The 21,717-nt window shown below is 42.2% G+C and overlaps 1 protein-coding gene across 1 annotated transcript; it reads right to left on the minus strand.

The window, feature by feature from the left end:
- Nucleotides 1-213: 213 nt before the first annotated feature.
- Nucleotides 214-20,949, minus strand: rgl3b (ral guanine nucleotide dissociation stimulator-like 3b). Its single transcript, XM_033645301.2, has 17 exons — nt 20,780-20,949; nt 14,662-14,951; nt 12,539-12,583; nt 12,236-12,435; nt 11,957-12,114; nt 11,626-11,874; nt 10,601-10,704; nt 10,195-10,279; nt 7,153-7,227; nt 6,499-6,585; nt 4,468-4,500; nt 4,042-4,163; nt 3,234-3,323; nt 2,842-2,971; nt 2,069-2,389; nt 583-697; nt 214-486 (listed from the first exon to the last, which is right to left on the minus strand). The coding sequence occupies exons 1-17, from the start codon at nt 20,801-20,803 to the stop codon at nt 347-349; spliced, it is 2,268 nt and encodes a 755-aa protein (XP_033501192.2). The 5' UTR covers nt 20,804-20,949; the 3' UTR covers nt 214-346.
- Between the last annotated feature and the right edge of the window lie 768 nt (nt 20,950-21,717).

Genomic DNA, 21,717 nt, shown 5'->3' on the forward strand with positions numbered 1-21,717 from the left:
ACCATGTGACGAACACATCTCAGAGAGAAAGTTGAGGAATGAGTTCCTTTTTTCCTGTCTTTAGGATTTGTCCCAAGTTTATTCCAGCAGGAAATGAAAGCCTGTCTGATCCAGATGTTTCTTTGAGGTGAGCTTTCTTCTTCATAAAGTGCTTTTGCATCATCTTGTTTATTCAAGGATCCCCATTTGAAACACATGAAAGTGCCCTTAGTCTTTCTGGGGTCCTACAGTTCCATAAAAACCTCTTTGGTATCCCGAAAAATGATGGACCATCGTGGAGAACATACTTGTCTTATAAAACAACTATTAAGGAGTCTAGTTCATCTTCCAGGTGCAAGACTTGGCTCTACTTTGTGTATCGTCCCAGACTCATCGTGGCCTTCAGCGGCTTCTTCTGGCCTTTGGCAAAGTGCCGCAAAACAAAGTCAAAGTTTGCCGTTGTGGACATAGCGTAGAAGACGTTGGCTTTGTCCGGTATGTGCAACTCTGAAAACAGGAAGAACAAGACAAATGGTCAGCGAGAATGCCTCTTCAGCACGGTTTCAAACAACTCTGTTGACAGTGAAGTGTCTCTGTCCTGACCTCTGTCCTGGGAGATGACCTGTGTCAGAGAGAAGTCCTGCCAGTTCATGTGCTCGAGGTGATGCTTCTCCAGCGCCCTTTGGATCACCTGGGCAGTTTTGTCCTGGCTGGTCAACTATGGAAGATGAAGAAGCAAAAGTGCTGTTAAATAAACCTTAACGAAGACGTGAGAAAGTCAATTTGTGTTCAGAGTGTTGAGTGGTGGAAGAAGTACCTATAAGTGCCTTATTTTAAAGGAATAGTTCAGATTTTTTGAAGTGGGGTTGTATGGAGTACTGGAGAAGCTAAGCAATGAACTGTGGATTGGATTCAGCAACAAAACCTATTTTAGTCACATAAAAAATTAATATCAAGTATATATACGCTATACTGAGAGTATTTTCACAGCTTTAACTTTAAGCCAGAAAACTTGTTCCAGTGGGGAAGCTGTTGAGCTGCTGAACTGTTAATTAATAACGGTTTATAGACATTATTAACATTATTTTGTTCACTTGTTTTATTGTATTATTATTATTATTATTATTATTATTATTATTATTATTATTACTACTACTACTACTAAATATTATAGCTTTTAAGCCTATTTCACTGTATTTTTTTTTCAGAATTATTTTTCTGTTTTTCTGTTGTTAATTTTTTTTAATCTAGTTCTTTAATCTAGTTTTTATATTTACATTTTTTTATTTCTATTTTTTTTATACATTACTGTGTTTATAGCTTTTAAACCTATTTAAGTACATTTTCATCATTTTTACTGTCTTGTGTGCTGAAATTATTAAATTCATTAAATTGGTTTTTAATTAATATTTTTTATTAAAGGTTATAGCACATAGCATGACAAAACAGTGTCAATTAATCATTGAGAATCACTGTTTCTTTTAAATAGAAAATAATAAGTATTATTATTATTATTATTATTATTATTATTATTATTATTATTATTATTATTGTTATTATGATTATATCATATCATAGCTTTTAAATCTATGTCACTGTATTTTTTTCTCATGATTATTTTTATTCTGGTTTTGTCTTTATTAAATTTTTTTCATCTATGTCTTTAATTTGGTTTTTATTTTTACTATTTTTTTTTATTTATTTTTATTTATTTATTCTTAATACCATTACTGTTTTTATAGCTTTCATTTGATTACATTTTTATCATTTTTATTGTCTTGTGTGCTGAAATTATTACATTGTTTTTTGTTTTTTTAATTAATATTTTTTATTAAAGGTTATAGCACATGGCATGACATAACAGTGTCAAGTCAACAATGAGAATCACTGTTTTGTTTTTTGTTTTTAAATAGAAACATAATAATAATGATATTAAATTTAAAGAGTACTGTGCATCTCTATGGATAAAACAGAAAAAACACACTGAAGAAGGTTAAAGAATGTATAAAAGGTGCTCTACATTAAAGCGTGACTGACTGATTGGTACGTTGGATATGAAAAACATCACAACACTTGAGGATGAACTCACCAGGATGCTTTTGTACATGTTGCCGTTGTTGTGTCCCAGGTCCACGCTCACCCTCACTATACAGGAGTCAGCCACCTGACGGTTGTACTGCGGCAGCGAGGTCATGGACACGGAGCGCTTGTGTATGGAGGCCAGAGTGGGCTTCGGAGCGCCGCCACAGGATGCAGCTGAGGAGCAGAGATCCGTCCGGCAGTCGGAGGAGCTGGAAGGAGTGGGCGAGTCTGGAGAGGAAGACACGGTGGAGCAGGGGGAGGATGAGGACGAGGAGGACGAGCAGGAAGAGAAGGCCTCGGACACGTTGTTGCAAGAGCTGTGAAAAGACTGCGGTGGAGGGGAGACAAAAACAAGAGGGAGAATATATCGATGAGTGCCTTTTGAAATATGCTCAGAGCGTCTGTAGTGCTTTATGACTGACTGCTCTGCAGAGAACTGTACAGCGTCAGACAAAGCCTACTCCAGATCAGCTGAGGACCTGCTCAATTCAAGCTCCATTTGCTGAGAGCTCACGCTAGTTTCGATGGCCCTTTGAAGAAAGTCCTTTGTGCAGGGCGATTATGCAACTTTCAAAAGCATCGAGTGTATTTCAGCTCTTATTATAAACGCTTCAGGGTTTGTTTGACTGCTTCAGAAAATTGTTTGTGAAGTGTAAATAGTGTCTGTTGTGCTGAACACAGAGGCCAAGTAGACGAAGGCAGAGCATGATAAACAGAGACACCACTGAGGACAAGGTAGAGACAGAAAACAATGAGGGACACACACACACACACGTTTACCTGCAGTCTCATGGAGCAGGCTGAGTTCGGGGAGGACAGATCCTCCAGCTCAGATCCACTGGATCCAGAGGAGGAGACGCTGATCTGGTCAGCGGGAACTTTTTTAGATCCCTCAGCCACTGTCAGGAGACTGAAGACACATCAAACTCATTTAATAATAATAATAATAATAATAATAATAATAATAATAATAATAATAATAAGGTTTTATAATTATTTATAATTATCATATATTATAGAATTTCTTCTATCAACTCATGTTGTGGCAGAAAAATACTGAGGTCAGCGAGTATTGTTGTGTGCAGATATGTGTGAGTGTGTGTGTGTGTGTATAGTCAAATGTCTTCTGTGTGTGTTTGAGTAGTCAAATCTAGTCAAAGCACCATACTCACGAGGAGAGTTTCTTTGTGAGCGTGCGGTGGCTCCACGGAGTCAGCGAACACAAGTCCACCGGAGGCTCCAGCTGTCTCGACAGATCGTAGCTGGAACAAAAACAGAAATGAGAACTGCGATCCTCTACGATACCTTTCCATGTGCTGAGGAAAACTTGTCTTGCTTTGACTGGCCACTTTATTAGGTACACCGGTTCAACTGCTTGTTAATGCAACTAGCTTTTTAGCCAATCACGTGGCAGCAACTCAGTACATTTAGTCATGTAGACATGGATTTTGGATTTTGTCGCCTAACATTGCTTCCAGCCTCCGTTGGTTGGCTGCATTATTTCAGTGGGAGGAGACTGTGACTCTTCTTCACTCCACAACAACTCCAGAATTTGTGTTTTCTGTTCAGCCTTTTCATACATGTACAGAGTTAATAAACTGTGCATACCATGAGCTGCATCACCAGCCCAGTTAGGACGTTTTAACTTGTTTGTAACTAATTACTACATCATAAATGTCAAACTAGTGGCGTCTTTATGACGAGGCAGTGACAGTGACAGGGTTATATCTATGTCTCAGCTGATAACAAGACCTGAGCAGACGCCGCTGCTCAGTGTGACGGGACATCGATTAATTCACACTGCAGCTAACGAGGAATCTTTCAGTGGAAAATTATGAGAGCTACGCTCCTTTATTTGACCACATGGAGAAATTTTTACAACACACACTTCAGATTATGTAACTAAACTTTTACTGGGCTTTCCTCTGCTTGTGATCCAGCCACACAAACGGTACATGAAGGGGTGAATAACACACTCACCTCTCCTGGTCGGTGAGCAGCTTGTGTCCCTGCAGCCAGGCGGAGATTCTGGGATGATGAGGCAGGTTGTACTGGGAGCAGGACGCCTGCAGCACACGGATCTGTGACAAAACCTCAAACTCCTGCAGGGAGAAAGAGAAGTCACAGGATTAACAAAGATGTCCACACATCTGTGTGGTTACATAACGTGGAGTAACAAGGTTCAACACAATATTTCAAACAGTAACCAAGCTGCAGTAAAATGACATGTAAATGTTTAAAAATGAGGCCAAAAATGTCCTGTTTACTCTGATAATGCAAGTATACTGCACACAGCCTCACACCTCATCATGTCGTGCCGACAGAATGTTATGTGGACGCTTGGTTTTCAACTACTATGAAAAAACAAATAAATAAAATGGAAATGATAAAAGAGGAAGCACTTACCCTCCTCCTCTTCTCAAAGTTTATGAGCCCACCCTGTCAGAGGAGCACATTGTTAGATTACAGGACTTATTTATTGCACATATTAACTAGTAAATGGATCTAAAAATGAACAGAAACACTGCAGTAACACTTCATTCTCAAGCAGTATATCACTGATTCTTAAATGGTTTATAACAGTGGTTCCCAACTGGTGTGTCGAGGTCCAAAAGTGGGTCGCTGGTCCACTCTGAATGGACCGCAAGTGACTCGCAAACGTGTCAAGTTTGTAAAAAACACACGTAATTTTTAAGTACAGTGACATTCCAGCAAAGAGCTTTTATCTTGTAGTGCTATTGCCTGCTGTGGAATGAGTCACTGATGGGCAGCTTCTGACAGAGACAGAAAACTAGCTCGACAACATGGCCAAACACAAGTATGACACTGAATATTTCAAACTGTGTGGACTTGAACTAATAATGGAGAAACCTGGACCAGTTGGGAACCACTGGTCTATAACACATTGTAATGTAGCTGTAAACAGAAATAAGAACATTTTTAAGTGTTTATTCTTGGACCGGGCAATATATTGATTTTATAACGATAATACAACATCCATTCATTCTTTCATTTTCCATAACTGCCTATCCTGTTAAAGGGATAGTGCACCCAAAAATGCAAATTCAGCCATTATCTACTCACCCATATGCCGAGGGAGGCTCAGGTGAAGTTTTAGAGTCCTCACATCACTTGCAGAGATCCAAGGGGAGAGGAGGTAGCAACACAACTCCACCTAATGGAGGCTGACGGCGCCCCAGATTCGAACGTCCAAAAACACATAATTGAAACCACAAAATATCTCCATACTGCTCGTCCGTAGTGATCCAAGTGTCCTGAAGCCCCGACATAAAAAGTTGTTTGGAAAAACCTCATCTGAACTCTGTTTTTAGCCTCATTGTAGCCTGTAGCTCTCAGTGCGGGGCTTCAGGACACTTGGATCACTACGGACGAGCAGTATGGAGATATTTTGTGGTTTCAATTATGTGTTTTTGGACGTTTGAATCTGGGGCGCCGTCAGCCTCCATTAGGTGGAGTTGTGTTGCTACCTCCTCTCCCCTTGGATCTCTGCAAGTGATGTGAGGACTCTAAAACTTCACCTGAGCCTCCCTCGGCATATAGGTGAGTAGATAATGGCTGAATTTTCATTTTTGGGTGCACTATCCCTTTAAGGGTTGCAGGTTGGCTGCAGCCTATTGCAGCTGTCATTAGTCAAAAGGCGAGGTTTCACCCTGGACAAGTCACCACACTATCACAGGGAGGCACCAGAGATTGTGCTGCAATAATATCTAGCCGGGTTGGGAGAAAGTTACTGCCTCAAACGAGGGAGTACAAATATCTCGAGGTCTTGTTCATGAGTGAGGGTAGAATGGAGCATGAGATGAATCAGCAGTTTGGTGAGGCGTCTGTAGTGATGCAGGCGATGCACCGGACCGTCGTGGTGAAGAGGGAGCTGAGCCAAAAGGCAAAGCTTTCGATTTAGTCGTCCATCTACGTCCCAACCCTCACCTATGGTCATGAGCTCTGGGTAGTGACTGAAAGAATGAGATCGCGGATACAAGAGACCGAAATGAGTTTCCTCTGTAGGGTGTCTGGGCTCAGCCTTAGAGATAGGGTGAGGAGCTCGGACATTCGGAGGGAGCTCGGAGTAGAGCTGCTGCTCCTTCATGTCAGTTGAGGTGGTTCAGCATCTGATCAGGATCCTCCTGGGCTCCTCCTGTTAGAGGTGTTCCAGGCACGTCCCACTGGTAGGAGGCCCCGGGGCAGACCCAGAACACACTGGAGGGATTATATATCTGGGGTGCTTTGCGTGGCCTGCTGCCCCTGCGACCCGGCCCCGGATAAGCAGATGAAAATGGGTGAATGGATAGATGGGTCCTCTAGTGATTCCTACCTCTAAAAAGCACCCTTACATACACTATGGATCAGTACCCCACTTCAAAAGAACCAAACTATCCCTTTAAGGACAGAATCTGTCACTCAGGCTACATCATGTACCTCCACAGTGTCTGGCAGAGCAGTGTCCAGCATGGTGAGGACGGTCAGGTAGGTGCCAAGGTAGGGAACCACTCCACTGGAGGTGCTCTGCAGAGAGACATGTAAGCACAGGGCCCATTAGTGCCACAGCAGTAGTTTCATGTGTCACTGTATCTGCTTATTTGTGTCTTTTGAATCCACTCATTATCTCGGCTGAGATCGAACGACATTCACGCAAGGCAAGTCCCAGTTAGCAGCACTGTGGGTTCATGTTACAGCCCAGGAGAATGTGCATATGACTCATAAAGGACCCCAGTGTAGTCTATTATTACTGTCCTATAATCCTGGTGATCCAGGGCCATTTGAAACTTGCTCAGCACCGAGCACAGCTAAAGATAGTTTTGGGTATCTGCCATGCCAGAGATACTCCACCCACACACAGCGAAATCAGCTCTCTTGCGGCTTCCAGTGTTGTATAATATGGAAATGTTTGTGCATGTGTCTTTCTGAACGCTGAAAGTAAACCCTGCCTCAGGTAAAATGAGTCTGAGACTTCATCACATGAAAAATTATCACATGTTGCAACATTGCTGCTGCGAAACAACACGGCTGCCTCTGACACACGGCACTGGGCTTCAAAACACCTCACTCTTCTCATCCTGAGGTATGACTTACCATCTGTCTGGAGATCGGACACCGCTTGGATATCTTTGGAGAAATGTTATCCACAGTCGCAGCTTGTCCTCCGTCCTGTCAAAGTAGGTCAGACAGAGCTATAATCAGTTGAAGGTTATATTTGAAGGGATTAAAATCAAAATAAATCAAGCTTTTTTATTTTTTGCATGTGTGTTAATGTGAATAAACAATTACATACATGCACACAAGCACGTACAAGACAGGCTTTTAATAATAATAATAATAAGTTAAGAACGTGAGCAAACTAAGTTCTTCAATACAAGATTAAGGCTTTATTATACATTAACTTGGATATCCTGTTTAATAATTATCTTGTGAAAGGGAGGGAGGCCGCTTCAAAGCGTTCTCTCTCAAGTCTTTGTGTGCAATATCTGTCACAAAGAGCCATTAGGCTTTAATGTATGAGTGTGTTTACACAGATAAAAGCCTCTTTATTAAAAGACAACGCCCAAACGCAGCCACAGTGAAAACTGGAAATAAAGGAGAACAATAGTGAGACATGAAATTATTCCCAGCAAGGAGTTTCGTTATTGTGCTGCAGCAAATATTAGGAAAAGTTGCTTTGTTGTTGTGTGCAGAGAATACAGGTCCAGCTACGATCGGTTGACTTAAGAGTCCTCTCACTGTAACTAGACACAAGCAGCCTCTGACACAGTTGCCTGAAGGAGACTTCATAAAAGAAAGACAGGAACACAATGTGCTCGAGGCCTCTGGTTTTCCATTAACGCTCGGCTGGACATTTCTGTAACTGGAAAATGAATCTTTTTAATGATTAAAAAGTGAAATCTATGAGCTCAGGAGGGTAATCATTTCCAGAGATTCTTTGCACTATGTCCTTTGTACAGTTCCTGTTGTGTTCACGCTCACAAAATTCTCTTTCTTAAAAACTTCAGTGTTGCGTCTTCTGCTGAAAACTGCAGTGATTCAGTTCAGATCACTTTTTTTCTGCACTTGAAACTGACTGCTGGGACTGAAAGTATGTAACAGCTGCACGGAGCTGTCTGCATTGGTAAACATTAACTCTTATTTGCACTGGAAGGTCAAAACGAACTGTTTGCATTCCCTATGGAAATCTATAGGAATGTTTCTCTTATCAGTTACTGCTGTCAGGTATATACAGTATGTGCAACACATCTTATCTATCACTGGCATCATCGCTCACCTACTTTATTTTAGAAGCTACAGTACAGTTTCGTATCGTCTGTACTCTTCACCCCAGAAAAAGTGATATCACTGAAAAGACAGACTGACACAGTGATTACAGTTATGCGAAAAAGTATCTGCTATTATAATCTAATTAATTTACTTTTCAGCTGTCACTGGCTATTGCTAACAAACATTTCTATAGGAGTGGATGAACTGTGGCCGTAATAACTAAAGCCTAGTTCACATTACACGATTTTCACCACGATTTTGATGTCGCAGAGGATCTTGAGAGCCACCTTGGGTCGGAGGTGAGTCGGCAGATAGTCTGCCACGACGAGTCCTCAGGTGTGAACAAGCCTACGAGCAAGTCGACACGACTGACAAAGAGCATCAGCCAATGAGAGCCGGGATACGTCCCACGTCAGCACGCAGGAGGACGGAAGAAATGCGAGGAGGACAAGCCGCAGGGTTGCCAGGTCTGCTCAGTAGCCGTGACTTTGGGCTTGTTTCTAAAGTGGAGTTGCTTATTTGGGCTTGCTCTCTAAATGTCGCCTTCCTCTCTATATATCCGTCGCTTCTTTTGGGCTTGTTTCCATAGCCCTGGTTGCTTGTTTCTCTCCCAAGATCTGGCAACACTGACAAGCCAGCAAGAAACAACAATGGCAGCGTCCACAGGATCACGGGGAGCGCGTTGTGTTTGGACCCAGGCCCTGGAGGCAGATCTGATTCAACACTGGGACGAATATCCATGCCTTTACCATGTGTCGTCTCCAAGTTTGGTGACATCACCGCGTTATCTGGGGCTCTGTCGGCGAGGGCTCAGTGGAGAAATCTTGTGGTGTGCACACACAGGTCCTAACGCAGTTGGCGAGACTCCCGATGACAGAAACACACGTCACCAGGTATGAACACTCAAAAGATTACGATAGTCTCTGCGACGCAAAATCAGGGTGAAAATCGTGGCTTTGAGTGTCAAAAACATAATTTCCTGCATCAATTTATGGTGCAACTGTCTTGAATCTAATCAAAATAAAAGTCCTCTGCTACTTTCATATTTTTTCGGCCGGGGCGGCTGTGTCTCAGCCGCAAAGAGACCATCACATTACATCAGTTCACTTGCTAAAGCTGCTGTTGTTGTGACCTTTACACTAGAAAGAACGACGACATGAGACTGGATGTTTGTGTCACGATTTTGGTCTCGGCTTCAGAGCTGTTACACCCCAAAGCATTAGGTGTTTCTAACATAAGCTGATGTGTGAGGAGACATAACCAAAGCTGCTATGACAATTCAGAGGTAGAGTGGGTCGTCCACTAATCAGATCAGTGGTTTGATCCCCAGCTCCTCCACTCTGCATGTCAAAGTATCCTTGGGCAAGATACTGAACCCCAAACTGCTCCCATGTGTTACTGAGTAGCAGTGTGAATGTGTGTGTATGTGACATGTAGTGTAAAAGCGCCTTGAGGGGTTGGAAGACTAGAAAGGCACTATACAATTTAGCGTAACTTAAGAGACTCTACAATGATATGAAAGCGTATCTGCCATCATAGGGTCATTCATATGTTCCCAAGGGACTAGTCTAGCTTTGTGTTGAGTTTTCAGCACGTATAAACTAACACTGAACTAAACTAACTAAACGAACACGCCGTCTGCGGTCAGTTTCGTCTCATTACGAATCTTTGGTCTGAACTGGGTTTGAGAGAAGCAGACTCTAAAATGTTCAGAGCATATATGTATAATTTCATGATGAACATCGTAACTAAATATTTAAGGTGTTGTCGGTCAGTGTATGTCTTATTGACCCACTTATGGAAGACTGTAGGTTTCAGTGCATCTACAGGTCACCACTGTGAACACTGATACAGTTTCCCTCTCACCTCCACCAGCAGCTCTCTGTTGGTCAGGACACAGTTCTCATCGGGGAAGGTTTCCCAGAGGTTATCAAACGTGGCCATGCTGTCCCTGCAACAGAGCAGAGACAGGATGTAGTAAATATGCAGCTATTCAGTCCATAATCAGTCCTCGGTCCAGATGTTTACACCACAAAGAGAAGGACATGAAGTTATGCTCCAGTTGTCCTTGACACTATAACAGCTTACATGACATGACACACTGCAGAATATGTGTCACTAAAAGGTGAGACATTTGCTGACTTGCTCTGTCAGAGACACTGAATTGCACCTGATGAGGGTTCAACGACCTCATTAAAGGACGATTATGTAGAGCACATTATAAATGTAGCCGCAGAGACAGACAGACTTTGTGCCTATAACCCTGCCCTACCTGCTGACAGCAGCCCAGGTCTTTCTCAGCCTGTAGACTGCGTTGGACTGAAGGGCCGACAGGATCGCCTTCAGAGACGAGAAGTTCTTTAACCGACGACAATCCTGCAGAAGAAACAACTTGCATTCAGTGGATTCACGTAATACCAGCATACAGTAAAGGGATAGTTCAGATACGTATGCATAAACAGTATATTACAAACAGTTGATGTCAATCGGCACGCCTCCAGTTTGGAGAAGCAGGCAGGAGTCCAACATGGAAGCTAAGCAATGTACTGCTGTGGATGGGATCAGCAGCAAAACACATTTTAGCCACCTTAAAAAAGTTCCACCTAAAAATATCAATATCAGTGAAAGTGTATGCTATATTAAGAGTATTTCCAGTGCTTTGCCTTTATGTCAGGCAGTTATATTCAATGGGAAAATGAAGCTGTTGCATCGCTCTCTTCAAAGCCAGACTCCATTGAGAAAAACGGCGATTTAACATCACTGAACACGGGAGCTGCTGGTCGACCACAGCCTTGATCAGTTAGTTAAATCTGTGTTATTGTGTGACTCTGGTGTTTAAAACAGTCAGTTCAGATTCACCACAGTGACACAATAACACAACCAAACTAGCTGATTGAAGCAGCTGTAGACGAGCGGCTGCTGTGATCAGAGGGCTAAAATTGGTGTTTTTCTCAATGGAGTCTGGTGGCTTTGACGAGAGCACAGTTGGAGAACTGAAGTCGTTACTGGCTTCCCTGTTGGTAATGGCATTCTGACGGAAAGGTTAAGCAATTAAAATACTCTTAATATAGCAAACACCCAAACTGATATTGATTTTTTTAGGCAGGACTTTTTTAGGTGGCTGAAATGAGTGTTGTTGCTGACCTCTGCAAAGCAGTACATTGCTTAGCTTCTTTGTCAGGCTCCACTCTGCTTTCCCAAACTGACGGCCTCCCACCTGACATTGTCTTTATAAGTCAGAGCCGAGGGTTAAAAACCATCTGAAACCAAGAGTCAGAACTTGACTTCCTGACTGACCTGAGCTACTCTGATCCACTTCTCTATGATGCGAGCCCTCTGAGCTGGCGTAGTGAGAGGCCGGCGGGAGGAAGTGGGACTAGAGGTGGCGTCTGTCGGCTGGCAGAGCAGGGACATGATGACCTGGTTGGTGATGGCGTTGAATTGCGCGATGGTGGCCCGGATGGTGGGAGACATGTTTTCCTTCTTGTCTCTTTGCGACCACATACAGCCCAGGCACTGGTACGGCACCACTTTGACAAACAGAGCCTAAAGACGACACAAAAACCAATCATCAGCCTTTAATTACCAACGTGAAGCAGAGACGTGTAAAAAACATCCTCTCACATACAGAGTCCATTCGGGTGAGCTGTTCTGCAATGGCTGAGACGGAGAAATCCATGATGCTGCCTACATCCAGAGAGTTTTCACATCCTGAATCCTCGTCACCAGAAGCCTCCTCGTCATGCTCCAGATCTGCCCTGGCAGGACTGACAATTGTCTCAGCTCCTGAATAAGACACAGAGAAGGAATCAGAAATAGTGAGCTTGACCTTTTACTTTGGTGTGATGGTGCAGCACATGGGCAAAGGCCTTTTTATTTCTGGTCATGTTATGTCGTTGAGGATCACCTTCTTTCTGTAACCTCATGAGCAGTGCCTCAGCTTGTGAAGCCAGCGAGCTAAAGTTCGGCTGGCTGCGCATGTTGTCGTGAACTGCGGAGCTGATCCTCAGGTGATCCAACAGCTGCCTGAGTGCCGGGTGCAGGGGAGGATCCCTGAAGTCCTCGCTGTAATCATCCAACCATGTCTGGACAAAGGCCAGCAGAGGGCTGAGGAGGCAGCGGAAGGATCGTTATACTTCAACTATTTAAACCACACTTTAAGCCATGAGTTACATATTAAAAATTAAAGGTGCGAAAGTCATCCACCTACCTCCTGTAGCATTCACTGTTGTCCAGATCTGACGCAGCATTGTCTCTGTTGGGGGTAAAAACAGACTTGACCTCACTCTTCAGGCTGTTTTCTGCATTTTATTTTAATTATTATTTGTTCCTACCCTGCAACTATCCTAAACCTGACCTCGAAACATGCTAACCACAGTCTAGAACCACTCTGTGCATAATGGTTGTTGTCGAAAGCCTCAAGATAATGAGCACCTGCTGGGTACTTATTACGACATCAAAGCAGATGAGAGACGGTTGCTTTGTCAGGAAAACAATGTATAAAAAGATCCTGACGCAACTTGGTGACTCTGCATGTGCAACAACCCGAGATGTTTTCCTAGAGTCGAGCACAAAGGGGAGGACTCTTTACCTGTGGCTCTGCATCATGTTTAAAATGGAGACTGAATTTTTTGATCGGGGGAAAATAACCAGACAAAGACTACTGAAGGATAGTGTGTGTGAATGAGGGGAAATTCTTATTTAAGACCCTTTATAACGGCCTCTTCAAGGTGGCAATATCACACCGTTTTCCCGCCTTGCTGTTCTTTACAATTGAAATCAAAAGGGTATAACCGCAGAATGAAGGGACAGAATTGTCTCGCCTTTAAGCCAGCAGCAGAGGTAGTAACAGCCACAAATTGACATCTGTGTAACGGTCCTGACACACAAAGCTGAAGGTCGGCTGCTGGTCAATGTCTGGCTGTCAGTGAGCATCTGTTGCCCTAGTTTTGTGCGGCGTGACCCGCACTAGGTGGCTTTTTCTGGTCAATTCAGCATGATGGCGGGGCCCGATTCTGAATGAAATCGCTCTGATTATCAGTTTCACTCAGCACACAGGAAGAGAAACAGAAATGAGGAAAGTAAACAAATGGTTACAGTCAAAAGGGTGTGAGAGCAAAACAAATGTGTTATATTAAGTGTTCGAGTTATAGTTCGCTGGTGCACAGTAAATATCATTTATCCTTGTAATATAAGATTGTGCTAATGTGCTAACTGGCTAACTAGCGTCTTGAATCCCTCCTGTCGGTCTTCCGGTTTCCCTTTTCGAATGACGTATACAGACTACTACTACCTGCTGCTGTGGAGAGTTATTTCTCTCATGCAGTCCCAGAATGTACATGCTGGTTGGCCGCCGGCTGTCATCTTTGTGGTGTTTTCAGGTGCAACTTTTTTGCTAAGACACAGGCAATGTGAGATGACGCAACAGTCGGCCTTTGTCACCACTATTCTTTAATGTTGGTTTGGTGTGTGTGCCAGCTGGATGGGAAGGGGGGTTACATTTTGACGACATGTGATGTGTGCGACCCACTGCCGGGAGATTTAAAGAGCAGCTAGCAGCAGTTAGCAGCTAACTCAAAGATGTAGAACAGCAGCCAAAAATGTCTGCAAACTGGGGAGACAATGAGGTCCCAGAGCTCCTTACCCTCAGAGCAGAGGACAGACGGTAAATGACTGTTATTGCCATGTTAATGCCATTGTTATTGTTTCTAAATAACTATCGACGCATATGTTATATGTCACACTAGAGGCCAACGCTGTTGTGTTAAATGTCACACCCATCCCGCATCTTTTGCTTCAGGGTCACTGGCATGCCATCTAAAAAAGTAATGTAAGTAAAAGGATTTGTCGGCGACCCTGTGTAAAAAGGGGCTTTCATTGACCGTTTAAGGAATAATTCAAGCGTTCAAAATTACATTTATTCTCTTCCTTGTAGAAAGTGAAATTAGAAAATTGACAGGCTGCCACTTCCATATCTGTATGCCAAATAGGACGCTGCAGCCAGCAGCCACTTAGCTTAGCATAAAGACTGGAAACAGGGGCAAATAAAAACCTACAAAAATTCTCACCAATTAGATGTTTCAAGTTTGTTTTAGCTTTCTTAGCTCCCTAGCCAGGGTAGCCATTTCCCCCCATTTTCAGGCTCCTTGCTAAGCTAAGCTAAGCTAAGCTAACCAGCTGCCAGCCATATCATATTTGCTGTAAGTGGTATCAATCTTCTCATCTAAGTCATGGCAAGATAGCCAAAAAGTGTATTTCCCAAAATGTCACACTATTCCATTACAACAAACCTGACAAAACCAGACATACAGGGGTACAAAAACATGACTGTACCTCTGGAAGAGCAGCTCTATGAGCTCTGAGGTTCCGGTGAAGGTCCTGTACGTGGAGAGGAAGATCCTGCCGTAGTCCTGCTCCTGGCAGCCGGGGTCCAGGAGGTGATTCACAAGAAGGTCCAGGGTTGCAGCCTTCAGACGCCGCACCTTGCAGGTTCGGTACTGCACAAAAGCGCAGCATGGACTGTTCTCACTGGGGTCGGGGGAGAAGGGGACGGGCTCCCGACGCAGCGTGACTCCATAAACTGCACCATCCTCGACCTCCTCACCCCATTCCTGCACTGGGTTCTGGGGACAGCAGAAGGAGAAACAATGACTAAGGGTTTTGCACTGTTCAAGGTTTTTCAATGCCCTGCTTGCTTTGCAAAAATACACAGGTGCGGGTCATATACACAGATATATATCTAATACTGTTACTGCTCACAACATCAGGGTCAGAGGTTTGGCCCTGGGGGGGTAAAAATAGCAGAAAGCCTCCATGGCCAAACAGCAAACACAAACAGGTGACACACCAGCCCACTGCCACTCACACTGATCCCATGTGAGCCACCATGACTAAGCAATATTTGCTTATACTCATAACCATCACTTCAAACCTGCAATGACCCCACAAACAGTTAAGTGTGTAATGATAATAATTAACTCATCCACTCCACCTGCTGTTAGCCAGTTCTTGGTTTTTAACAATTTCCCTGCTACACAGCAACCTGAACCTTCCCAGAATTTTGCAGGTTAACATGAATGTTTATGGACAAATACGGGATTATCAAAAGGTTAGCACATCAAATAGTACACCAAAGCAAAATATTGCCTAAATGTCAGCAAGTTCCCGTCAGCGTTATTTATCCTCCAGCGACCAATAAAAAGGAGTCCTGCAGGCTGCTGATGCAGCACCATGTGTCATGATGTTGTTCAGACGTGCTGCTGCTTTCATTACATATTCAGAGGTCAGACCCTGTTTGATCTCAGCGAGGCTATCAATCAGTGTTCGAGCAGTCGCTCCTCCAGAATGCTCAACAACACTTGAGGCAGCACACATAGGGGAGCAGGGTTAATCAAATGTGAATACTGAGCGCCTTGTTCCTGCTCTCAGAATATTAAGTATAACGACACAACAGCTGCAACGGATAATTTAAAAAGTTCTAAAGGAGCCGCTGAACAATATGTGTATAAATTAGTACCATGAAGACAGAACACCAACTGTATCATGAGGGCAAATAATGAAGGTATCAGTTTCCATTTCTATCTTTCTGTTCACCTTTTCTTACTCAAAATCAAGTCCAAGAGGCAGGGATGGATTGTTGGACCTACAGTGTCAACAGGCCTCCTACTTGCAAAATGTCAAACATCAAATTAAAATGTACCGACCAGGCCCGAGACTCAAAACAACCGCAAGGAGACACAAAGCCACAAAACAACTACAAATAGACACAAAACCACCACAAAGCCTGTGTGTCTGGCTCCTATGTAGGACAGATAGTGGGGCCCTTTGCGTATCTGTGCCCAGGGGCCCATTGTCTCATAATCCACCCATGTCAAAGAGAACATACCGTACATCACCTGCAGAACACAAGATATGCATTCACGCCTTAAGACACCTATAGCTTCCCTCTTTATCCTCCTTTAAAGCAACTGCCTGACTTTTTGTTTCTAGTATGAAAGAAGCTCCAAAAATGCTGGAACCTACATTCCCCATAACGCACTACCCATAATGCATTACCCATAATGCAACATAATAGCATAGATACAGTCTGCATTTATGAGAACGCCCACAAAACGTCACACAGAGGAAACAAAGCATTTGCTACCATGCTGTTGAGTCGCTGTCTGGCTTTTTTGCACTTCAAATAAACTTTAAAATCCAGAGTTAAAAGATATTTTTAGACCAGCACCCTGTTTTTTTTCTATTTTTTTGTACCGAAATGACCAAGAGGAACAACATTTTTTAAACTGGTCCAGTACTGAGCGAATGTGCTGCAGCCGCAAAGGTCACGCTGCAGTGTAACCATTCAGGGCAGGTTCACATCGCCAATTTACGTCCCATAAAAGTGTTTGTTTCTGCTACCGACAGGCTCACGTTGGCTCACAGTGTCTGACGAGATCATTTAAATGATTCATTTCGAGACAGACCTTTTTGTTAAAGAGTGAGATCCTTTTTATTTCACCAAAAACAGCGCCGAAATCACAATCACCAAATCCACCAGACTCCATTCAAATAAACAGCAATTTTAGCATTGCCAAACGTACTTCATCAACGTAGACACAAACAAAATAAACCTCCCAAAAGAAGTCTTTGTTTGTCTTTCCGCTGTTCCAACAATCACCAACTCTGCTTTGGTTGAAGTAAACCTTAAATTCACCCAGTGAGATGTGAAAGTATGCAGCCTCTATACACACTTAAATTACTGTTTATTTGAATGGAGTCTGGTGGGTTTGGCGATGGCAACTTCAGGGCTGTTTCTGGTAAAAGTAAAAGGATCTAAAATGGTAAAAAAAAAAAAAAAAAGCTGTGGGCCTTCAAGGACCTGTGGCTCTTGAGGTTGCAACTATCTGCGTGATAACGTTATAGCACATCATCGAAACACAGGCTAATATTGAGTAACGTTCTATAAGGTCTCAAAATGTGCGAGGAATTCACAAAAACACGCTAGACTATTGCATCATAGCCCGAACAGCTGTGAGGTACTGATGTTATGGCATGATACAGCATTTAAAGGCAGGGGAAAAGACTGTGTTTGACCACTAAACGACCTTTAAGAGTGCATTGATAAGTTCCACTATCAGTTCAGTTTTACATACTAAGGTTTTCTTGAGAATGCATGTGTTTTTGAAGTACTGAGTCGACACCTGAATGAGACTTGGATTATTCTGCACGAGTTCTGTGAGAGTTTGTAAATAGATGTTTTGATGTAGTTTTGCTGTTGTTAAATGTGGCCCCCAATCAATCAATAAATCAACAGTTTCCATGTTTTCCATGGACCAGGCCCCTCAGCCTTACACTCAATTCTTCCCAGTGGCCACTCGTGGTATTGCAGCCCAAAAAGCACCTTTCCCATTAACCACCAGTATAAAAGAGACATCTGTAAACTGTTGACACCTTGAACTACAAACAAGCTCAATTACCACTCTTTCCATTGTGAATTTTTGGCCTATGGAGGTTTTTATCTGTAAAAATTCCCTTCCAGTTATTAAAGTCTATGCCGTGGAGGCATGCGAGAAAAAAACTCACAAAGTCATGACGACACAGCACGACTGAAGCCCCTTTCCACTGCACAGAAAACCCACTAACACCCACTAACATCTGGCTTTTCAGCATTCACACCCCGGTCAAATCCCTCTGCAGCAGACAGGTATTTATCAGCTCCAGCTCCAATTGGCATTGATAGGAACACAGCACTAACACGCTAATTTCAGCTCCTTCACTGGTGGGATGCAATGACAAGCCATCACAAAATACCGTCTGTCTACGCCCAAGCAGCGCTCAAACATCGAGCCAAGTTAGTCTGCACAAAGTTTGAAAGAGAGACTGAATAACTAAGAGATGCATAAAAAGAAGTAACCACCAAAAGTTGTCACAGGCCTCCATGCTCCGCTCTGCTGTTTACCTGTTCTCCGGCCTGTCCAGGATGTGAAGTATCCCTTTAAGACAGCTCACACTGAGTTCTATAACCAAATTACACCAAACGATTGAGGTCACGGTAAGGTGCACCAACTGAGATGGAACTGTCATGATTTTATTCCAACACTGGAAGTTTGTCTGCAACTGTGATATTTGTTGTCTAAACTTCATGAGTAAAACTGGTGGAGTGCTCCTTTAAATGCCTTGTGCAATGTGCATTAGAACACCAGGCGCCAGTAACATGTCTTGCATGACCCGTGTCTAATCCGTGTGGTTAATGTGTCTCACAAATCTATACAGACACCCTGCAGTGAAACATGTTCTATAGTTGCTCCTGTGCTCTGTTCAGAGCAGGAAATCATTTGTGTCCTGAGCTGTCGGATCTAAATTATTTATATAATTACACAGATTCTTGCATATTTAAAAACAAAAAAAAATAAAAAATAAAAAAAATGTAATTCTGAGCTACAGTCTTGTGTCAAGGTCACATGTTTGCACACACAGCGAGCATCACTGACTGCAGAGGAGATGACACAAACAGCAGCGCTCACAACAATTATTTAACATCCAGCTGGGAGGGTTCCCAAGCTCATATGTAAATGATCATTTAAATGTCTTTCTGCAAAGACAAAAGTTTAGCTGCAGTGTCTGCTGGTGCTAACCGGTATCACACAATCCCCATTGTCCCTCATAGAAACTCGTTTGTTAGCAACACAGATGGGAAACTGGCTGCGCATTGTGTCTCACTGCTACTCAGTTTCAGTGATGGTGGTACGAAGCAGCAGCCTCTACAGCAGCTAATATGAGGGGAAAAGCAGATCCTGGAGCAGCAGGAGGATTCAGCTGTCATGAGTGAGAGACAGGGAGGTAAACACAGTCTTGACCTTTTGCAGACCCAGTTCAGTTTGTGCCTCTGGTGTGTGAACATTAATGTGAGTTACAGAGCAGAAAAATAAACACACAGTGAAGAGAGACTGAAAGGTCATCTAACATCTGTTAGGGACTGTTCTTTATTTATGAGGGGGAAGGGGTGGTGCATCAAGGGGGAGGCATGTCAAATAAGTTTTTTATTTTTTAAACACTGGGGAGGGACTTTTTTTATTTGGCTTGGGAAGCGGCATATATATATATATATATATATATATATATAAATAAATCAAAATTACACCATTTATCACAGCCAGCAACTGTAAAAAACAAAAATTATTGTTGTATTTCCAAATTTCCGACAGTCCCTGGACACATAACATAATGTGCAACGAACGCTTCTGTCAAAAAAAAATCTGAGCTAAAAATGGTGATATTTCATCAAAATCACTTTATTCTACATTTAAAATGTTGCCAAAAAAAAACCAAACTATTTGCACAAACTGACAAGCATGCAAAGACAAAGAGATGCCAGCTTTCAACTTTTGACATTCAAACATCAAAAGGTAGTTTTTAAAAATCTAATCACTAATTTGTGGTGGAGGGACGGTTGTGCATTTTCTGCCATGCAGGAAAAACATAAGTAGCTTTGGGGAGGCTCAAAATTAAAATAAATAAATAGATTAAAAAAAATAATAAAAAACTGTTATTTTAAATACAGAACAGTCTCTTACCATATTTTAATATTTTTTTTGCCATTTTTTTCTTCTTCAGTGTTTGATATTGCAATACAGATTGAACCATGAATATTTGCCTGAGTTAAAATAATGATAATAATATTTTTTTAAATGAAGTCACACCCCAGCGAACCCTCCTCTGATAAATAAAGAACAGCCCCCAAACCACATTTTAATATTACTTATATTAATGTTTCTTTTTGTTCTTCAATATTTCATAGTGCAATACAAATTGAAACATCAATATTTGCCTGAATTAAAATAATAATAATAATTTTTTTTAAAAAGAAGTCACACCTGAGCCACCCCTCTCCTCTAATAAATAAAGAACAGTCCCTTACCACATTAATATCACTTATATTGATGTTTCTTTCGAATATTTTATATTATAATACAAATTGAAATAATAATAATAATAATATATTTTTAAAAAAACCTAGATTTGGGAATGTTATGCAACTTGAGAACCAGGTTAAGAATTTTTGTCGTTCCTGTGAGACAGAGATGTTCATCCAGATGGATTGGATTCCTCGCAACAGAATTAAATGTTTCTTAAATAACTTCTGGGTGTTTCATGCATTGCCAGGTATTATTTTTTAATAAAAAATGATGCTTGCAGCTTTTAAATGTTAATATAGGAGAGGCACAAACTGAGGCTTGACTTTTTGCAGCTTCAGCACAAACAGCCTGCAGATTTACAGAGATTATAAAAAGCTGTATTCACATATAAAGACTGAAGAGCAGGAATCTCCTCACATATTAATCAGGACATTATTTGCATTTATCAGATCACAGAGTAAGTGCTGACTCGCCCTGAATGGCTCCATGGACATAAAACCCACTCTTTATCTGACTTCAGTTTATTCTTACATCACATCAATAATCAGACTCACCATAGTTAACTCCCATTTTCCCATCTCGTCTTCAGGGAGTGTTGGCACTTTCCATCTCGACAGGAATCGTTGAAGTAAAAATCAGCTTCCACCTCGCGACGCACTGAATTTATGGCTTCATCTTCTTATAATAAAAACGCTTTGTAATCCTGCTGTTTGGAGCTACATGAACGCGCCTGTATTAATATGACAAAGACTTTGAGCGCAGACTGTTCGTCACATTTCACACCAGCATAGACAAATGTGGAGCTGCTCCCATCTGACGAGATCTGAAGTGTTCCGACTTGTTCTCTCCCCGTGCACACACACACACACACACACACACACACACGCACAGGCAGGCTGATGGTGAACCGGTTTGTATATGACTGTGGACAGTGTGACCGAAACTCTGTGGGTTTTATAGGGGGAGGTGACTGTGCTGCAGGAGCTGAGTGTAGGAGGAGTGAGAGGAGGTGTGTCTGTATCTGTGTGAGGAGGAGGAGGAGGAAGAGGGGGTGCATGTGTGTTTGTTTTTGGTTTTAAAGGAAAAGTGTGGGAAATTAGCTTTTTGTGTGTCTTGCAAAGAGTTGGATGGAACACTGATATGACTGTCATGTCTCTGCAGTCTTCATTATGACAGCTGTTTTACATTTAGTCTTGTTATCTTAATGCCTCGTTAGGTTTGGTCACAGTTCAGTGAATTTTTATCCTTTATAGTTTTAGTTGTAATGTTTTTTAGTCAGAATGTTTTCCATATGTTTCATTTTATTCTTAACCCTTTGAAATCTGAGCAAACTGGCTTGATTTCTTTTAAAAACATGGGAAGAAGGCAACAAGCAACAAAAGAAGAAATTACCCCCCAAAAAATTCAAAGAAATTAGTAAAAAGAGAAAATTTAAAAACAAGAAAATCTGTAGAAAAGAAAAAAAAGAGAGAAAGTAAAAAAAGTTTTTAAA

This window comes from Epinephelus lanceolatus, chromosome 18 (assembly GCF_041903045.1).
Source record: "Epinephelus lanceolatus isolate andai-2023 chromosome 18, ASM4190304v1, whole genome shotgun sequence".
Lineage (NCBI taxonomy): Eukaryota > Metazoa > Chordata > Actinopteri > Perciformes > Serranidae > Epinephelus > Epinephelus lanceolatus.

Bases quoted from the DNA above. Each gene is read 5' to 3' on its own strand.
- rgl3b (XM_033645301.2), bottom strand. From the start codon at position 20,803: ATGGGAAAATGGGAGTTAACTATG. The intron at 12,115-12,235 runs GTGATCCTCAAC...TGTCTTATTCAG, and splicing joins CATGAGGTTACAGAAAGAAG to GAGCTGAGACAATTGTCAGT. The intron at 4,164-4,467 runs GTAAGTGCTTCC...TTCTCCCTGCAG, and splicing joins ACTTTGAGAAGAGGAGGAGG to GAGTTTGAGGTTTTGTCACA.